The sequence below is a fragment of the Anabrus simplex genome, chromosome 1, assembly GCF_040414725.1.
Source record: "Anabrus simplex isolate iqAnaSimp1 chromosome 1, ASM4041472v1, whole genome shotgun sequence".
NCBI lineage: Eukaryota > Metazoa > Arthropoda > Insecta > Orthoptera > Tettigoniidae > Anabrus > Anabrus simplex.
In genome coordinates, this window is record NC_090265.1 from 1794841848 (window position 1) to 1794860619 (window position 18772).

Genomic DNA, 18772 nt, shown 5'->3' on the forward strand with positions numbered 1-18772 from the left:
AGCTGTTACGCGCCACTAGCTCGCTCTAGCTGCTGGACCAGAACTGATGCAATTTGTCTCGAACGAGCGCTTCTTGTTTGTTTCTTGTCCAAACACGGCGGTCGGGCGTCTCCTTCCCACACTACAGCATCCACTGACAGATCGTTCCACTGGAAGAACTTTGACCAGCCTTGTCTGGTATTTTTGTGATTCGCATTTATAATCAACGGAAATGGAAACTATCAACATCCGAGACTGACAACTTCTTTCACGGATGGTTGATTGTCACTGTAAGAATGACATCCAGTGTGAGAACTTGTACAGGATTACGAGAACGAAAAAAAACCCGTTCTAATGAAACGAATGGAATCTTAAACGTGTGTGAACCGCAGTTCTTCCTCGCAATAAGGAGTTCTGCTAGAGATACATGTATAAAGTTTTATTTTTAGCAACATTCTCCTTCAAATAACGCAATTTCTATCTTATAGCGTTTAGGTTCGTATCCAGAAACCAACCACAGTGCGAACTAATTGGCCACAACCATTACAATGACTTTGAATTTAACATTGATAACATTATTTTGTGGAGCCTCCGTATCTCAGCCGACAGCGCGTCGGCCTCTCATCGCTGAGTTCGGTGGTTCAAATCCCGGTCACTCCATGTGAGATTTGTGCTGGGCAAAGCGGAGACGGGACAGGTTTTTCTACGGGTAGTAAGCTTTTCCCTTTCACCTTTCATTCCAGCAAAACTCTCCAATATCCTTTCATTTCATCTGTCACTCATCAATCATTGCCCCAGAGGAGTGCGACAGGCTTCGGCAGCCGGCACAATTCCTGTTCTCGCCGCTAGATGGGCCTTCAGTGGTGTAGTGGTTAGTGTGAATAGCTGCCACCCCCGGAGGCACGGGTTCGATTCCCGACTCTGCCACGAAATTTGAAAAGTGGTACGAGGGCTGAAACGGAGTCTACTCGGCCTCGGGAGATGAACTGAGTAGAGGTGGGTTCGATTCCCACCTCAGCCATCCTGGAAGTGGTTTTCCATGGTTTCCCACTTCTCCTCCAGGCAAATGCCGGGATGGTACCTAACTTAAGGCCACATCCTCTTCCTTTCTTCCTTCCTTGTCTATGCCTTCCAATCTTCCCATCCCGCCGCAAGGCCCCTGTTCAGCATAGCAGGTGAGGCCGCCTGGGAGAGGTATTGATCATCCTCCTCAGTTGTATCCCCGACCTAGAGTATGAAGCTCCAGGACACTGCCCTTCAGGCGGTAGAGGTGGCATTCCTCGCTGAGTCCGAGGGAAAAACCGATCCTGAAGGGTAAACATATAAAGAAGAATAAGAAGACAAGGAACGAACCCTCTTTGGCATGTTTCCCGTGTTATATGCCATTGGTTTTTGCGGTTTCCGATAAGTGCATAGCCTTTGGTGGTGCTATTTGAGGATCCAACCAGCCTTTGGGCTGATGACCTAACAAACAGACAAGGTTTTTAACGTAGAATCTATTAAAAAACTGCAGTGGTAAGATCTGAGTGATACGAAAGGGAAGCAATTGTGCAAGAAATGAGAAAAAATCAGAACCCCAAGATTTATGGATGGTATTTGGTAAGCCTGGTTAAGTAGCAAAAAAAGTGGGCCAATGCCATTTCTCGATGAAGTGTGTCCCGTGTCCCTATATTTATCTTCCCAGCTCACAAACGTCCCAATTTTAGGTTTCAAATTAGTAGCTTTTTATATGCAAAGTTGTAAATCACCGAGTTAACATTAACGCCGGTAAGTACAATTAGTCGGCAATAGAATATCGCCTCGTCAACAAGAAATTTGTTTGTTTGTTTTAATTTCTTCTTTTTTTTTTTTTTTTTTTTTGCTAGGATTGGAAAGGAAGCGGCCTTAGCTTTAATGAAGGTATAGCTCCGGAATTTGCATGGTGTGAAGATGGGAAACCACGGAAAACCATTTTTAGGTCTGCCGACGATGGGATTCGACCTCACCATCAACCAAATGTAACATCACAGCCACGTGCTAACCCACTCGGTAATTATTTGTAAAGTTTTTTTCTATTTTTAAAAGACAAATCATTTCAAATGAGCCGGACTGAGTGGCTCGGATGGTAGAGCTCACGGTGGCGGGATCGACCCCGCGTCAGTCCGGTGGTGTTCGAACCAGCTTCTTGTCTGAAGATTTACTTGTACGTGAAAGAAGTCCTGTGGGGCAATATTCCGGCACCTCACCGTCTCCGAAAACCGTAACAGAAGTTAGTGTGACGTAAATCCGATATTTTTATTTATTTTCTTGTAAGTTGCTTTACGTCGCACCGACACAGATAAGTCTTATGGTGACGATGGGACAAGAAACAGCTGGGAATGGGAAGGAATCGGCCGTGGAAAACCATCTTCAGAGCTGCCCACTATCTCCCGAATACTGGATACTGGCCGCACTTACGCTGATGCGAAGAGGTGATAGTGAGATGGCTGCCAGGTCGGGGCGGTACGGCGGGTGCGGAAGGATTTCCCATGGAAGCGATTTCAAGGTGTCTTTCACTGGTTTTTCTGTGTGAGATGGCGCATTGTTGTGTAACAAAATCACTTTGTCATGTCTTCTGGCCCATTCTGGTCACCTTTCGATCAATGCGTGATTTAAATGAATCATTTCTTGTGCATTAACGGTTTCGCCGGGCTTCAAGAGCTCATAATACACAACACCGCTCAGGTCCCACCAGACACAAGGCGCTCACATGTTTCTACAGCAAACGATGACTTTCCACAGCCTTTCGTTTTGATTAAATAAGAAAAGCAATGCGAGCAGGCACAAACGTGGACATGTTCACTGAGAGGCTAGCGTGTGTCAAATTCATACGCTGTGTACTGTTCGCTGGCGCCATCTCTTAGTGAAACCGCATACACCTGGTATGTAGTGCGGCACACTAAGTCCCTCATTTGAAGCAAGAAACAAACAACAAAATGCAGAAATAAGTGATAATTTGTACTGAAATGTAATGTTATCCAAAATACAGTGTACAACCAAACAAACATTTACTTTTGTCCTTGTTCGTCACAAGTCCAGCTACTTCTTTCAGTTATTTTGAATAGGCTGGTGACTGATTTCTTTTAACAATGAAAATGAAAACCTACAACCTCTTTTTCCAGTCACTGACCGGGTCAGGGATGTAATGAATGAAACATATATAGGCTGTTTTTACAATGGGGTCGCCACGCCCAAGGTGATTTATTAATGAGTGATAAATGCTATGAAATGAGAATGGAGAGTGTTGCTGGAATGAAAGATGACAGGAAAAACCGGAGTACCCGGAGAAAAACCTGTCCCGCCTCCGCTTTGTCCAGCATAAATCTCACATGGAGTGACCGGGATTTGAACCACGGTATCCAGCGGTGAGAGGCCGATGCGCTGCCGTCTGAGCCACGGAGGCTCCTTCTTTAACAATATAAATCCTAAATCTCTAGAACTAAGCGGGCTCAGTTATCCGTTACTTAGCCAGTAAAAGGAACTCGAGGTCGCAACAGCACAATATTGTCGATGTCGTTTAATGTGTCACATAGAGTGCAGTGGAAAACGTTGGAAATTTTACATGTGCTTGGTGAGGAAAACACCTGTCTCCGAACAGAGAAATGATATCACAAAGTGGTCATCGGCAGAGTTCACAAAATAATAATAATAATAATAATAATAATAATAATAATAATACAGTAGAGTCTCGATTATCCGAGCTAAACGGGACCTGGAGTACGTCGGATCACCGAAAATGTCGGATAATACAGAATAACTGAGACAAACAGGAAGGTTTTACGGTTCTCTGTTTATTGAATTGTACAGTACATGCAGTATTGAACGAAAACATTCCAGATGTCTTTTCTCCACAGGTATTAAGCTGCCTAATGCCGTACCGTTTCTTCCACCGATCAAGCCACCCAGCACTGGCAGGAAAATTAGGGTCCCCTTCATTAAACTCCTTCTGGAAATACACAGCCTTTTCCTGCAGAATGGGGCCAGATATTGGCAGCTCCTTCTCCCAGTGTTGAGATAACCAAAGAAACAGTGCTTCACTTACTTTTTCGTACTCACATTTTTCATTTTTTCTCTGCTCTGGTAGAGCACCCCTTTTAAATTTCTTCCCTCAGTTTTTTCCACTCTCCCACTGTAACACATCCAACATCCATAATCTGAAGCCTCATTTCCCCTTTGTCCAGTCTCTTTAATGCACTCAACTTGTCTTCCATAGAAACAATCACTTTCTTCCATTTACTCGCTATACTCACAGAGGATATGAAAACTACAACATCCGCACCCAACCAATACTACAATGAACAATGACTGAAGACTCACTGCACCTGTCCTTGAGAAAAAAAAACTGTCCTACCGCCAGCGGTCAGGCCAGTGCTTGTCCCATGGTCGCACCCTCCACAGCGGGTGTGCCTGAATTTAGTCTCCACCAAAAGTTCAAATTAAGTCTACCAGTGTCGGATAACACGGAATGTCGGATAAGCGAAGGTCGGATGAGTGAGACTCTACTGTAATAATAATAATAATAATAATAATGGCCTGTGGCCTCCGGAGTGGCCTGGTGCAGTCTTTCGAATTGACACATATGGGCGACCTGCGTGTCTGTGACGGTGAAGCCCTATTTTGTTATTATTTAGTCAGTTAAGCGTCCAGGGTTTGTTTCTTCCTCGGACTCAGAGAGGGATCCCACCTGTACAACCTCAAGGGCAGTTTCCTGATCCATTTGGTCGTGGTACAACTGGAGAAGGGAACCAGTACCTCGCCGAGGTGGCCTCACCTGCTGTGCTGATAGACAAGGAAGAGGGAAAGAAGCGGCTGTGCCATAAGTTAGGTTCCATCCCGGCATTTTCCTGCAGGAGAAACAACGAAAAACCAGTTTGAGGGTGGCTGAGGTGGGAATCGAACTCTCTTTACTCAGTTGACCTCCCGAGGGTGAGTGGACCCTGTTCCAGTCCTCGTACGACTTTTTAAATTTGGTGGCAGAGCAGGGAAGTCTTGAACACTAACCACAAGAACAGTGGCTTGGGACCGATGACCTAGATGTTAGAAACTAGCATCATCATCATCATCATCATCATCATCATCAAGCAACAGTGGGTCGCAGAGAAGCCTGATGTAGGCCTTTGGACTGACACCTGCAGTCAACCTCGGTATCCATAACGACGGATCCCTACCTAGAGTGAATTTCAATATTGAAGACTGCACAGACTGAGCCTCCTAGCTAGAGGAATTCACCAATGTAGGTTAAAATTCCAAATGGAGTGGGGAATGGAACCCGGGACCCCGTGGACCAGAGTCCAGCCATGACGCCGGGCTAATTTCTGCTCTTTTTAGCCACGTGTATCATTTTAACCTCATACCGGTCCTCTGCCGATCTCAATTTTTTTGCCATTATCGGAAATCGAACCGAGGCTTCCAAGGATGGCACCTGATAGCAGGAGGTTTAAGTTACTCTACGAGGAGCGAATGAGGAACAAGTCATTGCAATGATCACAGAAATTCACTTCACAAAATCGAATGCAAACACAATTATTTTTTAAATCATACTAATTAGAAGTGAACTTACCTCAAGAGCGCCGACCATGAGGTCCTTCAACTCATCCAAACACCTGTTGATTCGGGCTCTCCTCTTCCTTTCCAGCAGTGGCTTTGTCACCTGAAAGAGACGTACAACAGGAGATGAGAAAGCAACTCCCAACATGTCATGGAGCAGAGATAGATGTTTCCTCTAGACATTGCCAAAGTGTCCTCATTGATTTGATCCATTTCAACACAAGTGGGCTAGATATCATAGTGGTTCAAATAACAAGTCGTAACTCCCAGTCTTTTCCGAGAAAATAGAATTTCAAAAGACCAACATGAGACACATCTCGTGATCCATGGAGCGAATGACTCGTTTACTAAAACTACACTAATTGATCTGATAAATTATAACCTTAAAGTAGGCGAGTCCTGTGTGACTTAGATTTTGTTTCATACGAAACGGAGTGGTCCGCCTCTGTGGTGTAGTGGTTAGCGTGATTAGCTGCCACCCCCGGAGGTCCGGGTTCGATTCCCGATTCCGCCACGAAATTTGAAAAGTGGTACGAGGGCTGGAACGGGGTCCACTTAGCCTCAGGAGGTCAACTGAGTAGAGGTGGGTTCGATTCCCACCTCAGCCATCCTGGAAGTGGTTTTCCGTGGTTTCCCACTTCTCCTCCAGGCAAATGCCGGGATGGTACCTCACTTAAGGCCACGGCCGCTTCCTTCCCTCTTCCTTGTCTATCCCTTCCAATCTTCCCATCCCTCCACAAGGCCCCTGTTCAGCATAGCAGGTGAGGCCGCCTGGGCGAGGTACTGGTCATTCTCCCCAGTTGTATCCCCGACCCAAAGTCTGAAACTTCAGGACACTGCCCCTGAGGCGGTAGAGGTGGGATCCCTCGCCGAGTCCCAGGGAAAAGCCAACCCTGGAGGGTAAACAGATTAAGATAGAAGATAGACGAAACGGAGTTCTTAAGGTTTACTACATAACTTGACGCAATTTTATGTAAGCCTAAACTACACTGACTGACAGAGCAAATGCAACACCAAGAAGGAGTGGTTCGAAAGGGATGAAAGTTGGGGAAAAAACAGAGACGGCACGGACGAATAATTGATGTTTATTTCAAACCGATATGCAGGTTACACAATGCGCACGGCATCGACTCAGTAGGATGTAGGACCACCGCGAGCGGCGATGCACGCAGAAACACGTCGAGGTACAGAGTCAATAAGAGTGCGGATGGTGTCCTGAGGCATGGTTCTCCATTCTCTGTCAACCATTTGCCACAGTTGGTCGTCCGTACGAGGCTGGGGCAGAGTTTGCAAACGGCGTCCAATGAGATCCCACACGTGTTCGATTGGTGAGAGATCCGGAGAGTACGCTGGCCACGGAAGCATCTGTACACCTCGTAGAGCCTGTTGGGAGATGCGAGCAGTGTGTGGGCGGGCATTATCCTGCTGAAACAGAGCATTGGGCAGCCCCTGAAGGGACGGGAGTGCTACCGGCCGCAGCACATGATGCACGTAGCGGTGGGCATTTAACGTGCCTTGAATACGCACTAGAGGTGACGTGGAATCATACGCAATAGCGCCCCAAACCATGATGCCGCGTTGTCTAGCGGTAGGGCGCTCCACAGTTACTGCCGGATTTGACCTTTCTCCACGCCGACGCCACACTCGTCTGCGGTGACTATCACTGACAGAACAGAAGCGGGACTCATCGGAGAACACGACGTTCCGCCATTCCCTCATCCAAGTCGCTCTAGCCCGGCACCATGCCAGGCGTGCACGTCTATGCTGTGGAGTCAATGGTAGTCTTCTGAGCGGACGCCGGGAGTGCAGGCCTCCTTCAACCAATCGACGGGAAATTGTTCTGGTCGATATTGGAACAGCCAGGGTGTCTTGCACATGCTGAAGAATGGCGGTTGACGTGGCGTGCGGTGCTGCCACCGCTTGGCGGCGGATGCGCCGATCCTCGCGTGCTGACGTCACTCGGGCTGCGCCTGGACCTCTCGCACGTGCCACATGTCCCTGCGCCAACCATCTTCGCCACAGGCGCTGCACCGTGGACACATCCCTATGGGTATCGGCTGCGATTTGACGAAGCGACCAACCTGCCCTTCTCAGCCCGATCACCATACCCCTCGTAAAGTCGTCTGTCTGCTGGAAATGCCTCCGTTGACGGCGGCCTGGCATTCTTAGCTATACACGTGTCCTGTGGCACACGACAACACGTTCTACAATGACTGTCGGCTGAGAAATCACGGTACGAAGTGGGCCATTCGCCAACGTCGTGTCCCATTTATCGTTTGCTACGTGCGCAGCACAGCGGCGCATTTCACATCATGAGCATACCTCAGTGACGTCAGTCTACCCTGCAATTGGCATAAAGTTCTGACCACTCCTTCTTGGTGTTGCATTTGCTCTGTCAGTCAGTGTACATTCAACACAATCTAGACTTGTGAAAGGCTTCATTTCTTCATCAGTAAAGTCAACAAAACCGGGCGAGTTGGCCGTGCGGTTAAGGGCGCGCTGCTGTGAGCTTGCATCCGGAAGATAGTGGGTTCGAACCCCACCGTCGGCAGCCCTGAAGATGGTTCTCCATGGTTTCCCATTTTCACACCAGGTAAATGCTGGGGCTGTACCTTAATTAAGGCTATGGCCGCTTCCTTCCCTCTTCCTAGTCTACCCCTTCCGATCTTCCCACCCCTCCACAAGGCCCTTGTTCAGCATAGCAGGTGAGGCTGCGTGGGAGAGGTACTGATGCTGCTTCCCAGTTGTATTCCCGACCCGAAGTTTCACGCTCTAGGCCGCAGCCCTTGAGGCGGTAGAAGTGGGATCCCTCGCTGAGTCCGAGGGAAAAACCAACCCTGGAGGGTTAAAGAGATTAATAACGAAGGAAAGAGAGACAAAAGAAAGAAAGAGAGAAAGACTGAATAATGAAAATTCGAAAAGAAAAGATACCTCGAACAGTTTTCACCTGACTGCAAAACACAGAGTTGAGTATTTTTGGCAAGTCTACCAAAGCTCAGGAGCATTTTCCGTGCAACATGTCAAAGTAAACATTATTTGTCAATGGGTGGTATGAATAAAACGTGAGTACTTACTCAAACTACATACTCATGAGCATGAGCATTTAGTAGGAGTATATTCTCAGTCCAAGTAGTATGTACTCCATTTGGTAAGAATAAAAAGATTCTCCTGTGATGGAGTAGATACTCAAGCGCACCGCCATGTGGATCGTTTGAAACTGAGTAGATACTCATGGTGTGTACGATCGTCAACTGTTATGTTGTTTGGTTCCAATCGCAACATAACCTCAACTGGATCCGGTTTGGTTTGTAACTTTGTAGTTTGCACTGATTGTTCGTTCGTGAAGTTCGTCGATATGGAAAGTATTCATCCGGTAACATTTTCGAATATATTGCGGGAACATGCGGTACTTTTTAGTAAGTCCCAACTGCCGGCGGTTCGGAAAGAAAAATCCGAATCGTTGGAGGCAATTCAAACGAAATTGATAGCCATGTGCGGCAAGAAAGTTGAGATCGGCACCATTACGAAAAGGATAAACAACATGAAAATGAGGGTGAAACAAAAGTGCGACATAAACCAAACGGGGAATAAAAGGATAGTGCTGAAGGACTGGGAGAATATTATCCACGAGCTGTTGGATGGGGATACTAATCCAACATTGACACGAATTCCAGGTATGTTCCTAAAGTATATTCACGATTATTTTCTTGAACAGGTTTATAGAGGTTGTAGAAAGTTCAGTATTTTGTGTGCCAACACTACAAACTTTAAGGTTAAGATATTTATATTTATTGCTTTATAAGAACCAAATAGCACCTAGGCATTTGGTTCAGAGTACCGGGTTTGAATCCCGGGCCTGGGATTTTAGCTCCGTTGTTTTTCGTTTTTTTTTTCGTAGGAGCAACTGCGGTTGGAGTAGGGCTTACTGAAGTTCAGCCACAACATATTCCTCCACCTGTAGTGGAATTTGTAGTATTGGAAGAGGGAGGAGAAGGAGGGAGTCCTGTAGAAATCGTCAACTCTCCAAATGTAGCCACCCCTAAACGAAAAAGAAGTGTTTTGGATGACTATGAAAATGACAAAACCAGAACTCTAAATAACACAGACCTGCAGCGCTTGGTGCTGTTAAAGCAGATAAGAGTGTTGGAACTCACAGAAAAAAAGTTAAAATCAGAGATGAAAGAATGAGAGTCGAGTATATATATATTTAAAAATAAATTGTTTTGCATACATTTTTGATTTTTTTAGTGAACAATAAACCGAGTGACACTGGTACTTGCTGCAACTCAAACACCTTGATATATTATCTCTGCCAATTCATTTCGCCTAGCTTCACCATTCCACCTGATATTTGCAGCAGCTGCCATGTCATCCTCATTTCCATCTTCTAACCTTACATTGCCACCTAATGGTTGTAGTTCAGGGTCCTCATCCTGTAAGTACTTGGCAATATTGTGCAACACACAGCAACAAATGATCAGTTTTGGCACTTTATTTAAAGATAGGCGTACTTTGTGCTGAAGAATTGGGAAACGTTGTTTTAGTTGCCCAAAACATCGTTCGATCACAACTCTTTCTTTGGTAATGCACCTGTTATAGGCAATTTCTTGAGGTGTTTGTGGATTTCTGAACGGTGTCATAAGCCAAGGTGCAATACCATAGCCACTATCCGCTAACAGTAAAGCATTTACCCTATTCAGACTTACTGTTGTCTGGACAGTTGAATTTCTCCAGACTCGAGAATCATGCACAGATCCAGGCCATGATGCATCGACACTGGTAAAAACTTCCTTGGCATTGCCCGTTGCCTGTACAGTAATACTTGTATAACCTTTCCTGTTTACATATTCATCACCATAATGTGTAGGCTTATTAATTCCAACATGAGTGCAGTCAAGAGCACCTACCGCTGCTGGAAAGTAGTACTTTTCCTGCCACTCTTGTTTCGCAACTTCAAATTCCATATCTGTTTGAGGAAATTTTATCCACACTGCAGCTTTAGCCATGATGCGGTCCATAACCTCAACAAGATTTTTAGACACAGTTGTTTGGTGGATTCCAAGATCTTCTCCTATGCCACACTGGAACCCTGGGTCACCTACCAATCTTAAAAATGCTTTTAATTTTACTATGTTTTTAACAGCACCACCTCTTGTTTCCAGTTTCTCCGGCCCAAATAAGTATAGGTTTAACCAGTCCACATTAACTTTGGAAAAACGATATAGACTTTTAAAATTATTAGAGTTCACATGTTCACTTCTCTCCTTGTAAATTTTTCCACGAGGCACCACATTATTAATAAACTCAGCCATGTTATTTCTCCTCAGAATCTAAAAATTGGCATATACTCAAGCTTGAGACAACTATCAGCCATACTCAAAACAAAATGAGTATATACTCATCAATCTGAGAAGGTACTCCCTTTTATTCATAGCACATATGAGAAACTACTCTCAGACTCTTAGGAAGGTGAGTATATACTACACCATCTCCATAACATGAGTATATACTCAGCTAGTGAGTACATTCTCAAGAACTTTATTCTTATGAAGTGGAGTATATACTCAGAAAAGTTGAGTACATACTATATTCTCATTTTTATTCATACCACCCAATAACTTCGCAACCAGTTAACTAATGCACTTCGAATTTTGTGTGGAACTTTTGTGCTAGTGTTGTAGATTAAGTGGCAAATTGTAAAAGTTCAAACTTTCAGTCATGACTCGTCTTAAAACAATAATCATCACCACTGCCACAGCCTCGACAACGGAGTACTCGACTATTTAAATCGCATTCAGTAACCACAACAACCTGCCAGTAAATAAACGAGTGCGCGAGGTATCCTGGTGCGACGACTTGCGACATCTCGATGCGATCTATATCGATTACTATAATGTAATTTTGCAATTTTATTACGAGTAAAAAGTGAATTTTGTGAAAAGTAACAATTATTACTAAAAAAGTAATCCTTTCAAGTAATTCAATTTCTTCCCAACTCTGATGATAAATATTATAATAAGATGAAGAAGAACTAGATAACTCGTAGTCACATTGTTTTACCTGCCCTTTTCAATGGTTTTATAAACGTTTAATCAGAAGCGCCTTTTTGTATTGCGCAGTTCGTAGTCAGAATTAGTCCATTCTGACGTCTATCCATATAGTCGCCTTTTTTTATCTTGATGTAAAGCTTGATATTGCGTCGTAGAAGGCAATGGTAATTATAATTGCAGTTCTTATATATAGAACGGTTGTCTTGTGAGCTCATACGTTAGTGAGGAAGGAGCGTTTTATTTTCAGGCACAAGACTCTTTCTAGTGTAGCTGGGTTACTGTTCGATAGGTGTTCCCAGATAATGTCTAAGGCGTATGTCATGGTGGGGTCTGTTTGTACGTAGACTTTTTTCTCTTAACAGCATGGAAGTTATTAGGATCACTCTGTCATGTGTTGAATATATATGGAAGCTAGGAAAGGTTGGAGGTTCAAAGGGTATCTAGCCGGGAATAGTATTCTTTCGTCATGTGTATTCTACCTGCCTTGACAGGTAGTAATCAAACATGGCTGCATGCAACGACATTACTAAGGATAAATCAGAATATTAATTGTATGTGTTACTCGCTTAGCAACATGCTAAGTACTGAATGTATTGCGAGTTAGAGTAGTCCTTCGCCTCCAATTATTGGATTGATCTTTTAATGACCTGATTTTATGATTAGTCGAAGTTGGCTGAACTTAAGAGACCTATTAATGTCTCAGGTGATACCGGAGAGAATAAAGCAGAAATGAAGCAAATGGGTCCAGAAGAACCGACAGACGGATTTGCCAAAGCTGTTTTTAGGCTATAGGTTAATGTCACTCTTGGCGTACTCAGCCTTGAACCCTGTCAGACGCTAATTTCACCGTCTCATGTGACCGCACCTCACCTACCGCATGGAGTGCTCCCACGGATCGCCGAACTTCCGGGGAACATGATATACAATAGATCCTCCTATTACCGTCTTCCAGTTGATCGAACATCGGTGACAGACACTTATACTCTGTCTAGGGACACAACACGCTGCTCGGGAGATAACAGCAAGCACAATAGCATGCTGTACATCACCAACTACACATTTAACTGCCATTTCAATTGAAGATGTGTGAGATCTCCAGGCGTGATACGGTGCAATTCCTCGACAATGAATCTTCTACATCTGGATACACGAATAAGAAGTTGTCAAGTGTCTTTCCTTACGATGGGAAGTGGCAGAAAAATAACGCATGTTATAAATGCACGTAGATCAGTGATATTCAAAGTGTGCTACGCGGGCTACGCACATTTCTCGTAGCTTCCAACTGTTTTGAGTGAGCAGTTCAGAAATGAATTGAGCCTGCTCATTTTAGTACTATCTTGTTTAGAGTTAGTGCTTTTGTCTCCTTTCCGAACTATTCATTCTAAAATATATGTCGGTTTATGTCTCCCATTGACTATGTGTGAACAAATGCTTACTTATCCTGCATTGCTCGTTTTTAAAAATATTTGTTTCGAAATCCACATCATTCACTTGATTTTCTTGACTAGCAATGTATATAGTACAATAGTAATTGGTATTAATGATATACTCGTGTATACAGTAGGCTGCTCGCGAGCGCCGGACTTTCTACTTATAAATGTCCCGCGTGCACAAGCGATGAATGGGATATCTACTAACTGATTTTCACAGGGGCACTACTGCCAGCAGGCAGGTTACGCCACAATATGGAGAGATAACAACCGAACGGTCACTCGTAGCATGTTCCTCTGCGCTACCCGTCTAATGCAACCCCTTGGATTAGTAAACCTCGCTTACGACCGCATAGTACTAAGCTGCTGGATGTATATCGGCAATGGTTAGTGTGTTCAACAACAACGAATACACAGACATGATTTTGTGGAGAATCTGGTGAGAATGCAGTCGAAGCTCCAAACTGACGCCTGCTTTCTACACATGTATTTCGCCGAACAGTAATTGTTTTTGTTTCATACAAACATCTCTTTTATAGAGTGGAATGTCTACACGTGTATACGTTGATATGTTATTAAATTTTCTTTTCTGAATCTTTGGTGTATTTACAAATGCACGCTGTAATGGAACGTGGGCAGTAAAGTGAATGGTAATTGTTTCACAACATCCACAATACAGCAGGTGTAGCGCTCCTTCGAAAACAAGTGATTAGGCATCCCATGCATCACCAGTGCGTGCGAGGTAATTGTAATTAGAAAGTACGGCGCTCGCCTGGTGTACTGTATATCGTTGCTAGGCAATGAAAACCTCGCAATTCCACCCACGAGAAAGCCTCGTTTCTCCAACTGTCTTGTGAAGACTTGCCCCGTTGCCTGAGAAAGGAACATAAGACTCCAATGCTCCAATATTTGGGCTATTGTTAAGCAAAGACCGCTCAGGTTTGGATTTCTGCTGTAAACTGTACTCCGAAATAGTCCCTAGGATTCTTTTGCCAAGTGACGATGTTTAGGCAATACATTATTCTTATTATTGGGGAGCAGCCTGTCATCCTGGTGACCGTGGTTTGATTCCTGGTGTAGCTGGGGTGGGAGTTTCAGCTGAAATTCCCATGATGTCAGGAAAAACATGCCACCTTAAATTTCTTTCATTTCTCAGTACGTGCGGGCATAAGCTGCGGAACATGATGGTGATTATTATTATTATTATTATTATTATTATTATTATTATTATTATTATTATTATTATTATTATTATTATTATTATTATTTCTCCGTTAGGGTCTTCTAGGGAACACAAGACAATTTCAATGCTTGATCCTTTCATATTCCTCCTTCCTCCTCCAATACCCCTTCGTGTGCTCTCACACCATTCTGAGCCTTTTTTCTTTCCCTCCCCACCTTGGAATCCTTCCCTTTTTAACACTTTCTTTATAAAAATTTCTCTCTCTCTTGCTGGTTCTTCCCTTATAATGTTTCTTTCCAAATCGACTTCATGAATCCAGGTTGTTGTTGACTTCATGTTCCGAAGATATTTGAAGATCCGTTTCGCTAATCTGTTGTCATCCATTCTGTATAAATGTCCAGAAGATATCAATCGCCTCTTCCGCATTGTTTCTGTTATGTTTTCCTTGTTCCGGTACATTTCATCATTACTTCTTGATTTCCAGAGTTCTGTAGTTCTTAGCGGGTCGAGTATTTTCCGTATAATTTTCCTTTCCAGTACTTCTAAGTTATTCAGCACCAGACATTCACTCTTGTATAGGCTTTCCCGTCTGACTACTGTGCTGTAGCGTTGTATTTTGAGGTTTTTAGATAAACACTTTTTGTTGTAGATATTCCTAGTTATACCGTATGCTCTTGGCATCTTCTACATTATTATTACTGTTATTATTTTAAGAGCAAGTACAACTGGACAACCACAGTAATCAGAGAGTAAGAGGTGTGACACTAGGAAAAAGCAGTTATCGGTAAAATGAAAGGCAAAAGTCACCAAGGTCAGTGAAATTAAAGACTCAATACACCTCGTAAACCTCATACGGTACCGTAGAGATCGGAAGAAAGTAAATGTTGACCAAGGAAGGTCGGATAGGAAAGATGAAAATTGGGAGCCTCTCATAAGTAAATGGAAGAAATCCCAGCCTCAGCTAGAAGAACCGTGGTCGCCAGCGCATGGACTGAATATTGGAATCTGCACGTTACTGTGATATATACCTTGAAGGAATGTTGGGGATAGCACAAAAAACCCGTCCGCAGTCGAAAGGAATTATGCTTAACCGTCTACGATTGCGATAGAAAGCGGCCCCCGGAGGAACAAAAGCGAAGTTGCTGACCACTCGATCATGGAGCCAGAGAACTTGGGATAATATATGACTGCAGTGAATTCGAACCCGACACTGCAGCAAGAGGTCTTGCCAGAATGGAACTCATATAATATGTCCGACAGCCTTGAAACGTGTATACATTTTAAGCTGTAAAGTGATGGATGTAGAAGGACTCTTTGTATTAGACTAGCACGTACTTCAGACCTCTTTCGTGGCAATTAGAGCTTCAACGAAGATTTTTAAAATAATGGAAAAAACCAAAGTTGGCACAAATGTCGTGTTTATGTACACTGGCTCCAGATTTATTAGGTCACTTCCTCCAGCATCGCCCTCTTTTCGTGACTCCAACATAACACGTGTCCGACAGGACTAATTTTCGCGTGCCTATTTGCATATGACCCTGAAATAACTTCACGGCAAAACAGGTACATGTTAACACGTAGATCTCATTAGTCCTCAACAAACGACCACACACTAGAAATGAGTTGCGGAATAGCTCCAGAATCTTACCATCTTCGGGAAACGAACTACTACGACTTAGAACCGGAGGCTATTTAGGTTATTAAAACTATAGAAATTAGATATCACAAGTATAACAAAACTCATATTAAGTTCTAGACCACTGCATAAATGAGAATACAAATTTGCAAAAGTAAATCAAGTAAATTAATTTTGGTGACATTAGAAATGTGATGTATAACTAATGATTATATGCAGTGCTTTTTTCCCTAAGAAAAAATGTAGTGGTACTCAATCGAACTTCTTCGTAAACTGAATGTCACACTTTGTTCATATCTCCAGATGTAACCGCCTCCTTCTCTTTCAAAGGTACGATTTTACTACTGGTCGACTCTGAAGAAATTTTCACTCCCATCCGTTTGTCTATTACTAAACTTGTGAAATCTTTTCACTAAATTCACTCGTTTCTCTGCAAGAAGTCACTTTCTGTGTTAATGTTCAACAATCAGGCCCATCATGATCAGACTTGTTTCCCTCTCGAACTGCAGTAAATCTGTCGCTACTTGCGATGTTTCCTTGATATTCACTTGTTTTACTGTTCACATGGTCGGGAGATACTTCAAAACAATCCTCATGCTTTCTGAAGCCATACTTTCCACTGTCGACTTAGTAAAATGTAAGATAAAAACTTTCCAGTCTGCCAAACACACAAAAATGTCAAAGACTATAAAAATGACTTTAATATATACACACTATTATCCAAAGAATGCCATGTTTCGTTCTACAAGAACATCGTCAGATTCTATCAAATCACTTAAATCATGCGTATATATGTACAGTATTGTTTGCGCTCAGTAAACTTGTCAATGATAGAGAGTTTGGTGATAATACGAACAAGTATCAACATATAATGATTATGTGAGGATACACTGTTTGGAGACAACGGACTAAGCTTCGTCAATCTAGGTAAGTAGCCTACAGAAGTATTTCATTATGTTAATTCGGTATGGCTGAATACACCTGCAATCATTATTTGCTAATACTTTTTCATATCATCAGCTAACTCTCTATCATTGACAAGTTTACGCAACGTAAAAAATACTGTACAGTACATATAAAAGCATGTTTCAAGTGCTTTGATAGAATCTGACGAAGTTCATTAGAATGAAACATGTCATTATTTGTATAATAGTGTGTATCTTTTTAGAGGTATGTTTATAGTGTTATGATTTAAATTGACATTCGTGTGTTTGACAGATTGGCAAGTTCTATGTTACATTCTCTTATTGCGCACGAGTACAAAAATATTTAGTTATTTCATTTATTTCATTTCTCAAACTTGTGAACCCGCGCACACCTGGCTCCTACTAAATAACTATGTATTCGCTTTTCTCAGAAGCACAAAACAAGTGGTTTTTCAAATTATTATGCAGTTAAATCCAAAAACCCTGCGTGTTGGTACTAACAGCACTAGTTGCAATATGGATATCGTTAGATTGTTCTTGACAAGTTTGTTTGTTTGTTGGAGGATGAAAAAACCAACCCTCTACTCTATTAAAATCCAGTTCAACTACAATAAAGAGCAAGGCGAAGATTATATCTTTATTCTTCTGAACTGATCTCACGAAACGGTTAAAAAGGACAAGAATGATAATTTTAGAACGGCAGTTTAGAGAAACCCGAAAAGTGCTTGTACGCATTATATCTACAGAAACGTAACAACTGCGGACAAACAAGTTTGATTTTTAGCCAACACTTCATAGGGAATGTTCGGAATAATATCCAGGTCATTTCTTAGCAGACAAAGTAGCGGTTGCCATACCACGAAAAACGTAAATACAAGCAATTTAGTCAGGTGTGTCGTACGTTGAAGTGCTAAAGGTTTCGGAAATGTTTCAAAGTGAGTCTTGGATAGCTCTGTAAATCTAAAAAAAAAAAGAATTTGGAAAAACATTTACGGCCAGAATGCAGTTCCAAAAAAAATCAGCCTAAATTCGCTTTTGTTCCTTCACTCGTTTCCTTTTCGAATCAAATCATAGGCAAATTAACTCAATTGCATAAGTCTTTCTGTGATGTGTTCTTTGTTACAATACCCTCAGGCGCATTTTGATTTTTGAAGAATATCCTCACGGAATATAGTTATAAGGGCTTAAGTGAAACTCTGCATGACTCATATTAGCGCACGTAGTGGTCCTTAAGTGAAACAATGCATTGACTCACATTAGCGCCCGTAGCGGTGCTTAAATGAAACAATGCATTGACTCACATTAGCGCACGAAGTGGTACTTAAGTGAAACAATGCATTCACTCACATTAGCGCACGAAGTGGTACTTAAGTGAAACAATGCATTGACTCACATTAGCGCCCGTAGCGGTACTTAAGTGAAACAATGCATTGACTCACATTAGCGCCCGTAGTGGTCCTTAAGTGAAACAATGCATTGACTCACATTAGCGCCCGTAGCGGTGCTTAAATGAAACAATGCATTGACTCACATTAGCGCACGAAGTGGTACTTAAGTCAAACAATGCATTGACTCACACTAGCGCTCGTAGTGGTAGAAAAGGCACACTACTCATCTAATTCGCGGATGACGATGATTAAGTAAAGGATTGTAATTTTTAGGAATAAATATACAATATTTTCTCATAATTTATTATATTTGATTTACCTAAAATTCGTAGCTCATATCCCTGGGATGTTTTCAACAGTGAGTTGCGCCTACAACTGTAGCTTTTGTTTCATTCGAAAAAACTTGGCGGTTTGTACCGCCACAAGAGAAGCTCTGATTATACGCATACTATTTATATTACTGTAGTGTATATATTTTATTGTATAATTGTGTTTCATAAGACGCATCTTCGTAGCCTGAGATATAAGAAACGCAATAAACATTCCTCTTCTTCTACCGGTTTTTCCACACCTGTGGCGTCACACATACATGGATTTAACCCTGTTATACGACCG

The 18772-nt window shown here is 42.7% G+C and overlaps 1 protein-coding gene across 1 annotated transcript in view; it reads right to left on the reverse strand.

Annotated features, from left to right (window-relative positions):
* LOC136882913 (enhancer of split mgamma protein) overlaps window positions 1-18772 on the reverse strand; it is a 44901-nt gene that overhangs the window by 13648 nt on the left and 12481 nt on the right. Inside the window, exon 2 of the mRNA XM_067155159.2 lies at window positions 5558-5647. Within this exon, the coding sequence (XP_067011260.1) occupies window positions 5558-5647 (90 nt within the window). The remainder of the gene's footprint in view (window positions 1-5557; window positions 5648-18772) is intronic.